This window comes from Drosophila bipectinata, chromosome 3L, assembly GCF_030179905.1.
Source record: "Drosophila bipectinata strain 14024-0381.07 chromosome 3L, DbipHiC1v2, whole genome shotgun sequence".
Classification (NCBI taxonomy): Eukaryota; Metazoa; Arthropoda; class Insecta; order Diptera; family Drosophilidae; genus Drosophila; species Drosophila bipectinata.
In genome coordinates, this window is record NC_091738.1 from 697,513 (window position 1) to 707,392 (window position 9,880).

At 46.4% G+C, this 9,880-nt stretch overlaps 1 protein-coding gene across 1 annotated transcript; it reads right to left on the minus strand.

The window, feature by feature from the left end:
* Nucleotides 1-283: 283 nt before the first annotated feature.
* scrt (scratch) lies at nucleotides 284-8,042 on the minus strand. The gene is made up of 2 exons (XM_017242935.3): nucleotides 6,408-8,042; nucleotides 284-5,489 (listed from the first exon to the last, which is right to left on the minus strand). Exons 1-2 carry the CDS (start codon nucleotides 6,874-6,876, stop codon nucleotides 3,919-3,921), a joined length of 2,040 nt encoding a protein of 679 aa, XP_017098424.2. The 5' UTR covers nucleotides 6,877-8,042; the 3' UTR covers nucleotides 284-3,918.
* Nucleotides 8,043-9,880: the final 1,838 nt, after the last annotated feature.

Consider the following 9,880-nt stretch of genomic DNA (forward strand, 5'->3'; position numbering starts at 1 on the left):
TTTATGTTCAATTCTTGAATTATTAGTGTTAACGTGCCAAGTCTTTTTATTTTGTTTTCCCGTTAATTTTTAATCAATGTTTTGCCTGCTCAATAATTTATACATCGTTTTGTGTTGGTGTTGTGTGTTGGGGTGTGGTTTTCAATTCATAAATAAATAAAGCTCGCCCAAACTATGCAAATTAAATTTTACGAATTAAACGATTGCTGAAACCTGGCACCACCTCCTCTTCTATATTATCCTTTTTGCAGTTTCGAGTGGGCGGTGCCCCCACCCCCCAGGAACCCTTCCCCTCCACCCCACTGCCTTATAACCATTTTTATTACATTTTCTTTTGTTCGCATTCGGCTAACGAGCGCTCGTTAAACTGCATTGACACAAAAAGGACAACACAACATTGTGTTGCCACAGATGGGGCGGCAGTGGGTGGCGGGTTCCAGATTCTAGGGCACGGTGTTCTAGAGGGTGGTGTCAGCAACAGATAATGGAAACAATGGATCATGAACCTAATGCTACAAATACTGGATTCAACAATTGCATTTCGGGTTCTGTACAGTGGGAGTGAATGGGTGTGGGTGTCTGTGTGGGTGCGTGTCTATGCTAAAAATGTATCAACTTTAACAATTTCCTTGGCTTAACAATATGTGTCATGGTCTGTGTGCGTGATTGGAGAGTTTCCTTCTCAATCGAACCGTATATGCATGTCTACATAATTAAATATTCTTGTTTTTACACAATTTCCGAGTTTACAAACTTCAAATCTGCTCGCCCCCTCCCTAAATGTTAAATATCCTTTACCACTACGATTTATTGCTTTCGATACACGTTTATTCCTATTTAAAATGTTCCTGGAGCTCAATATGATTCAAAGTTTCTCTCGTTTTCCCACTTTCTCCGTTGAGCAAAATTAATGAACAGCATTTCCGTCATTTCTCTAAATATGTGTGTGGTTGTGTGTTCTCTGTGGACTATCACAATATTCGAATTGCTTTCGGTTTCGGGTTCATTTAAAATCACTCAGCAAAATAATGGTCAGCAAGTGAAAATAAAATCACACAGACTCCAGAGTCCGAACTCAAATCAAATCAAACTAAAAGTATATCAAGCAAATTAAATATTGGCTTTCGTAAATAAAAAACATTTGGTTTTATTCGCATGTAAAGTGTAGGTATTTAATATGTATTTTGTATATTTGTAACTTTATAATTGCTTTTGGTTTTCCCGCTTCTCGTTTTTACAAGTGTGCTTCGATTACTAATTGTAAGTAGTTTCAACCTTACAGTATTTAAGACTAATAAATCGATTAACTCGTTTAGTTAAGTTATTGCTTTACTTTCCGCTCCGCCTTCGGTTCGCCTTCTATACAATTGTTATACAAAATTTTTTAAATTTAATATTATTGCCGGGCTTCAATTCAATTCAACGTCCTTATAATGCAAATTTCATAAATATTCATTACATTTTTGTTTGAGTCGAAATAATAAACAATACCGTATAAAATAATAGGCGACTATTTCTAGGATAACGCTATATATATTATATATAATTAATTGTAGTTGTAATTGAAATAAGTGTAATTGGTTTTCGCCGCTTTTCATTGGGTTATGTTTTTCTTTTTTCAATTGAGTATTTGCTTTGGTACTTTAGCCGATTTAGTCGATTCCGATTGCGATCTCGTCTCGATTATTCGATTAATATTAATCCTTAAGAGTGTTGCCACCTCTCACCTCTTGACGCACTTCCTTCCTCTCCGTTCGCGTCCGCTTCCGCCGAATAACAGTATAAAAATAATTTCGTGATTATATCTAGGTTTAACTTACGGTTACATGTCTGGAGGCTAGCCCTATCTGTGTATATATATGCTTGTAAATATTACGCAACTACATACGTATTCTAGATGTATATATATCTCCGTATATATCTCTCCACTCTAAACATCGCTACAACTAGGGCTACAAAATGTTCGTTGCACTTCTTCCCCACTTCCTCTTTGAGATCGGTTGCTGAAGCTGATTTTCAGTTGAGTATTAATGTCTGATGTATGTATGTGTATATATAGTTATATATATTCTAGGATCTAGTATTTACAATTTGTGCAGCGATTGTTCGTGTATGTGTTTGCCTGTGAGCTTGTGTGTGAGTTCGAAGGATGAATAATGAGTGATGGATGATGAAGTAATGAGTACTGACGAGTAAATGAACAATAGGTACTACAGGTATCATAAGGGGCTAAGTAATATCGTACTAGGTCGGTAGGTGACGAAGGTGCAAAAGTATATTCACGCATGGACGAAGTGTACTGTTAAATGCTTGAGACTAGATCACACTCGATATATTTCTGTCTGTCCTACAATCCTCTCTTGTAGACGGGGGCTCTCTCCGAATCGCTTGAGATCTTTGGTCTTTGGTAGCTGCTGACTGTTATACCTAATTGGGCCTCGAACGGAATCCCTGACTGGGCTTAAACACTGGGAACTGGTGATTCTTTGGTTGAGTAATGCTCTGCTGTTAGACAGCGACTAGATGCTCACTTCCCTAAGGTCTAGAATAAATTAAGTAACTGGGGGAATGTTAATTGACTAATTTTGGCCCAAAAACCCACTTGGCCGCCCTCTTGAGGTCCTGCAATGCTCTTCTAGCCTTTGTGATTAATAAATTGAATGAATTGATGGGAGGGGCGGGGACTTTACCTATATATAAACGTGATCGTGATGCTTTCTACAGGGGTTACTACATACGAGGTCTTGTCCAACCGGCTAGGGGAAGTTCTTCCTTTCGAGTTGGTCCTCCTGAACCGCTTCCACCGCTAAGACCGGTTCGCAAGCCCGATAAATATTGCTTTGCGTTTCGTAATTTGTTGCTTGTTTTAGCTTCGATTTTGATTAATTTGTGTCGTTGTCCTTTCTCTATGTATATATCGAATCTAAAAATCGTTGAGTGCTTAAATGTCGCTTTGTTTGGTGACTTAGTTTAAAATTGTTAGTGGCTAGCACTCGTAATTACTGCTTATAGATAGGCTGCCCTTAAGTCCTAATTCGTTGTTTGAGAAACATTGCATTTGCTTTTGTATTCGTTGCATTAATTTTAATCACTTCGTCTCGTCCACGTCGTCGTTGCTGTCAACGTTGTCGATTAAAGATATAGATTTTTTTTTAGTTTTTTAAGGTTCTAAAGGTTCTATAGGTTTTAGGTTTTAGGGATAGAGTAGAGTTTAGAGTAGTGTAGGAATACTTGTGTGTCGAATAGAGTTAGAGAGTTAGCTAGAGGAGAGTGTTCTGGAGAGATAGAGTGTGTGTTTAGCTACGGATTATAAGTACACTCTATAATGCTTTGAATATAGTACTCCTATCAGATTTTTGTTTTGCTAGTTTGTTAGTTTTGTTAGTTAGATAGATAGATTGAATATAGCTGCTAGAACTTCTTAGATTTCTTCAGGTTCTCGGAATGCATGTGGCATACTGCCTCATACACAAGGCTCTCTGTGTGTGTATTTTGTGTGTGTTGTGGGTGTACTTTGTGGAATGTATTTGTTTTTAGATCTTTTGGGTTTCGGGTTTCTTTAGGAATGTTCAACTCGCTTAAGCTAAAAGGTAGTACCATTTCGAGTTGCTTGGCAGGGAAGCTAGGGAAATCTATAAAAATGTATCCTTTTCAAGATTTCTGTAACACCCCTGGGAGTATTTTTTTTTTGTTTTTTTGGTTTTTTTGGTTTTTTGGTTGCTTGGCTGCCTAATGCGAATTTCTACAGTCTCTGTGTTACTCTACTACACTTTGCTCTTGGACGTATTGTGATGTATGTTTTCTCTTTCTATAAAAAACGTCTATCGGTTAACCTAGTTGTAAATGGTAACGGTAACTTTAACATTAACGGTAAATTAACTAACCAGCTAAGCAGCTTGCTGCAGCATTCTGTTCTCCTTACATGGCGTACGCTGGTCCGCCGCCACCGTTCGCGCCGCCGCCGCCCACCGCCTCCATCTTCACCCGCTCGAGGAACTCGTGCGGCGGCGAGGAGGCCATGCTGGCCCCGCTCTCGCTGTTGCTGCCGTCGTGCATGGACAGCGACATGGACATCATCAGCTCCTCCTCGTCCTTGAGGCAGGCCGACTCCAGGTGCTTGTTGAGGTACGACTTGAGGGCGAACGTCTTGTGGCAGCGCTTGCACTCGAAGTTCTTGTCCACCGAGTGGGTCTGCATGTGGGCCCGGAGGTTGGAGCGGTCGGCGAAGGCCTTGCCGCAGTGCGCACAGCCGTACGGCTTCTCGCCGGTGTGCGATCGCAGGTGTCCTTGCAGCAGCCAGGGGCGGGAGAAGAGCTTGCCGCACACGCCGCAGCTGTGCGACAGCTTGTGGGTGAGCACGTGCATCGCCAGGGCCGGCATGGAGACGTAGGCCTTGCCGCAGGTGTGACACTTCTTAGCCGACTGCGAGTCCAGGGAGCGGTGCGTCTGCTTGTGGCGCGACAGGTTCGAGGAGGTGGCGTACTGCTTGCCGCACTCCGAGCACGTGTACTTTGTCTTCTGTTGTTCCTGCGCCGGGACCCCAGCGGCAGCTGCCGTCGGATCGGCGACATGTTTTCTCTTGGAGCGTCCGTCGCTCACGAAGAAGGCCTCGTAGGTGTAGGCCACCGTCTTGGCCGCCGTTCCGGACCCCACCGAGCCGGCGACACTCTCCCCATCGCCCGGGGACTCGGGCGACAGCGACAGGACCTCCGGCTGGTTGGTGTTTGTGGTGTTGCTGTTCTCGTTTTGGACATTGCTGGAACTGGAGCTGGAGAGGCTGGCGTGACTGCTGCTCGCGCTGGAGAGATTGCTGGCCGGGCGCTGTTGTTGCAGCTGCTGGTGTTGCTGCTGCTGTTGCTGGTGCTGCTGATGTTGCTCGTTCACCGCACTGGCTGCTGCAGCCAGTTCGGCAATCGATGAGGTGCTGCGCAGATGCGCATGCGCCTCCAACGCCGCGAAGTGGGTGTGGTGCGGTGTGGCGTGTTGCTGATGCTGCTGCTGCTGCAGCGGCAGGTGCTGTTGCTGTTGCTGCAACTGATGTGGCTGCGTGGGCGGGTGGAAGGCCGTGGAGGCACTCAAATCCAGTATGGCGTGCGCCGCATGCAGGTCCTCCTCCGCTGGTATCCTCCGCCGGTATCCGTGCGCCGGCTTATCGTCCAGGGAGTACGGCCTGTAAATGTCCTTTTTCTTTGGCGGCAGCGACAACGTGGCTCCCGTACTCGAGAAGCACTTCCGTTCGCTGGTCGTCTGTCCGGAGGATATCGGACTGTAGCGGTCCCCGTTGCCGCTGGGCGAGCACGAGGGCGAGGAGGTGGTGGACGAGGGCGGTGTCTGGTAGGCGGCCAGGTGCTGATCCCCGCCAGCCGTCGCCGAGTTGGCCGAGGCGGCTGCCACCAGGGCTGTGGCTGCGGCACGGATAACGGTGATTTCGCTCTCCATGCGGGGCAGGTACGCGGTATAATGCAGCGGCGAGAGTTCGCGGGAGTATCCTGAAATTGGACGAAAAGGAGGGGTGGAAGGAGAGCTGGTTAGAAATCGGTGTGCAACAGCTGGGGGGTGGGAAAAACGCCCGAAATCGATTTGGCCCGAAAAGTATGCTACGAAACCCGAATCCCTCGAAGCGGGCCTCAGTTTTTTCCACAAAGAGTCCTTTAGCCTCGGAAGTCCCATATTAATTTTGTTTTCCAACTGCCCAAATTATCAAGTTCCTATAAGAATTCTTTTTATTTGCCTTTAAAAAACTTTACGCACAAATTGTTTGGTTATGGCCTTCTTGGGCTTGGAGTCGGTGAGCAGAGGCCAAGTCGTTCCGAATTATGGCTCCCTTGCGCTTAATTCCGATTACCCGAAAGGCAAACTGAGAAAGGTCAGCCTAAATGTCATTAGGAAACGCCTTACGCTTAATATAATAATTACTCCTGACATCCTCTTGAGTTGCACAAGGTTTTCAACTCTAATTATATTTACTTCTCGGCTAGTGGTTGTGGTGTAAATATTTTATTATTTGAATTGCTTTAAAGAAAATGTTCCTAATCATCCTATTTTAATTTCATGTAGTTCCTGCCTAGTCTAGTCAAAGGACTACCCTGCAAAACGGTTCCATTTTAAACGACTCCCCATCAAAGTCCCAGGGAGTAGGCTATGCAGTTGACTGGCCGGAATCGCAAACAATATTGAGTGACAACAAAGGCAATTAAATTGATTCGGAATTCGGAATTGTTTCGCAATCGCACAATGGCCACATCAATGACAGCGATTACGTGCGCCCCCTCGCTTCTTCCTGCCCCCTCTGCGAGCTTCCCCAAAACTTTTCCCAGAAGGGACAGGACGAAGGGTGGACTGGATGGACTGGCTGGACAGGGTGGACGGGGTGGATGGGTGATGGGTCGCAGGGCAGGCGAACTTACCGTTGTAAACAGTGCCGGCCACTCGCGTCGCCGCCTCCGGGGAATGGGGCGGCGGACTGGGGGCCGTTGTACCCGCCGTGGGCGAGCTGGGACCCCAGCACTTGGCCGTCGTGGTGGATGTTGCCGTCGTACTCTCGATGCTGCCGGCTCCACTGTGCTGGGTGGCGGCTGCTGCCTCCACGGATGCCGTTGCCGTTGCTGATGCTGTTGCTGCTGCCGCAATGGCTGCAATCGTTGTGCGTTGCTTTTCCAGTTTGGTCAGATATTTGTCGCCCACCACGTCGATCTCTTCGTCCTCGTCCAGGGTGGAGCGTCTGGACTTGAGGTGAGGCGTCTCCTCGAGATCCCTGGAAGAGGCTGTGGGTGGCTGTGGCTGTTGTTGTTGCGGCTGCTGTTGCTGGCCATTGTCCTCCGGCCGATCCAGCCAGGGATAGGCCTTCCACTTTTTGGCAATCAGGCAGCGTGGCATGTTTCTGATGTGAGGGGACGTTTGGGGTTCCAGAGTAATAGAAATAGAGGTTCGAAGGCTTAGGGTTTGCTTGTTGGCTTGGCTAGTTAGATCCTGGAGTGGAGACCCAGTTTAGAGGCTAAGTGCTGAAGCGAGTGGCGAATTTCGAGCGAGCAAAGACCGTCTCAGGGGGTGTTCTTGTTGGTGGCAAAAGCGGAAAGGAAACGTGACTGGGGTTATCTCGCATGGAAAATATATATAATATATATAGTAATATAATATATAGAGTTTGGCTCGCCGAAAGTTCTCTTAGAGTTTTGACAGGATTTAGTAGGTTACAGGTCCTTCCCTATCAGGCTTCTTCTGGCATTTTCCGGCTTTTCGGCTGTGTCCTGCTCCGTGTCCTTCTTGGTTAAATATTCTTCATAATTTGCATGTTATTGTAAATTGGTATATTTTCCCGTTTTTGGGGGTAGTAGGATTTCAGTGGTAGTAGGATTCCTCGGGTTTCACAGCCACTTCACACATTTCGACGGCGCTGGGTGGTCTCGTGCCGGAGTACCCGTCATTTGCCGGAGTGTCCTTTTTATATTTTGAGGCTTTTTTGTTCTGTGTCGTCGGATGGCCCGGAGTTCGTTCTGCCTTTTTGGCCAGGGCCAACGGTATTTTTTTGGTCAGCAGGAGAAACGGAAAACAGAGCGGAGAAAGCGGAGAAAGCACACACACGGACACGTTCGCGCTGAGTTTTCTGGCTGCGTGTGGCTTATCGATTTTTACATTTGCGTTTACGTTGGCGTTCACGTTTACGTTTTGTTTTTACACGAAATCGACTCAAAACATGGCTTTCGGGGGGGATTTCGGCTATATCCTTTGGCTCCTCGTCGTGGTTTGGGGGCAACAATTTCAAAAACCAAAACTTGATCGATGCCGAGAGTCAAAAATAAATGGTTTGTTTTTGTGTTTAGCAAAACGGAAAGTTGAGACAGTTGAGTTGTAGTTGTAGTTGCAGTTGAGTTTCAGTTTTGGTAAAGGTTAAAGTTAAGGTTGACGCGAGTTTTGAGAAGAGTTTAGTTTTGAGTTGAGTTGTTATTATTGTTGTTGTTGTTGGTAGTGAAAAAATTGATTTAGGAGAAAATATAATATTATATAAGATAGAGAAGAAATGCGAACGAACCGAACGTAAGCAACTCTTGAATGCTTATGAGAGTCACTTGGGTCCGACGTCGGGCTTATAAGGGTGGTCCACCCTCCGACTCGAGCCGATCGGCGTCGAGTGGCAAGCCGATTTCACCCGAATCGAGCCGAACGGGCGGCGAGAGCGCGCTAGTGGAACGCAGGAGAGCGGAACACAGCCCCTAAGTGCCAACCCCCAGAAAGGAAGCGTAGCTGTTGCTATTGCTGTTGCTTGTCCTGGGGGCTGTTACGAACGAAGGAACTGCCAAAAAAACAATCGCACTTTCTTTAAGAGGGGATAATTCCTTCAAATAATAGTTTTAAACTTTTAAAAATAGACAGAAAGGCTCATTAAATGTATAACATATCCTTCTAGCTTAAGAAATTACCCTAAACCCCTATAAAATCGTAACGTGTGCTACCTCCCTTCACGACAGGCAACAATCAGGAAGTGTTTCATTCTCAATACATTCCTCGCTGTTGCTTCTCCCATTTCGAAATTGTTGCGCCTCTCTGTCTCTCTCTCGGCCTCTCATCCCATTATCCTTGCCCACCCCACCCCGGCGCTCCCCATCCCTCTCGTCGCATCCTTCTGCTCACAGGACATACCTGAATTGGCTCATGGCTCTTTGGCCCTTTGGAACTCAAAGTTTTTGGCTCGGGGCTCTTGGCTCTTGGCTGTTGCGGAGCTCTGCTTCAGGCTCCTTTTCGTCCTGTTTCGTCCTGGCACATCATGGGGTGGATTTTCGCCACGTCGTGCACAGAATGTGGCAGTTGTGCCGAGTTAATTGCTGTTGCATTGCATTTGTTGCTTGGCTCTGATTTTCAACAAATTGCCAGAGACTGGGCTGGGCGGGGTAGGTGTGTGCTCGTCCTCGTAGGGAGCGACTCGGGCCTGGGTGTGATTCTCGAAAGGGTGCGGGTATGCAACAGTCCTTGCTGGTCCTTGGCCCTAACTCAGTTAGTACAAGATAAACAGCTCAAACTAACTTCTGTCGTCCTTTCCCCGAACGTCCTTTCTCTGCCAAACAGAAGGCCCCCCACACCACACCACACCCCTTTCTGGCTGCTCTCCACTGGCCATGAATAAGTGGTTTACTTTGCAGATCAAAGGTCGGGATATGAGCCCAGGACTCAAATCGGTTGATGATTAATTGTGGCTCCTGCAGAGTTTTCTTTTGATTGACAGCTGGACGTAGAGTCCACCAAGTAGAGTCGGGCTTACTATATATCATAAAAACTAGTACTTTTTCTGGATAGATTGGAAAAGGATCTGCCCTTCATAGTTCAACCTCTGTTGAGGTTGGAGTAAAAATTAATAAACTTAAACTCATAAAATTATAATTGCAATGTGGATAACCAGAGCAAATGAAAATAAAAAAGTGCAGCCAACAAAAAGTGTTTTTTCGCTACACTCTGCTCTGGGAAATAAATAGCTCACCATAATAGCTAGACAAAATCTTTTAAAGAAACAGACACTCTGCCAAGCTCCCCCATATAATCTCTCCGCATTCATAGCCAGTCCGACGCACACACAACTAATTAATTAAACTGTACGGGGGACGGCGAGGGGCTTCAGCTCCAGCTTTGCATAATCAGACACTTAAATTACAAAGTTCTTAACCTTTTAATTAGCCAGCGACAACAGACAATTTGTCTGCTTCAGACAAGCTTAGGCGGCCCAGAAGCCAGGAGCCAGGAGCTGGGAGGAGCATAAGGTCCTGCTGCAGCTTGAGCTGCACTTCCAGTGGCAGGACTACTGTCGGTGGCAGGACTTTTAAAATAATATTTTTCATCGGAAATTTCATTTGGGTCCTTCTATGGTATCCCTAGCGACCCACTTCCTGCTCCC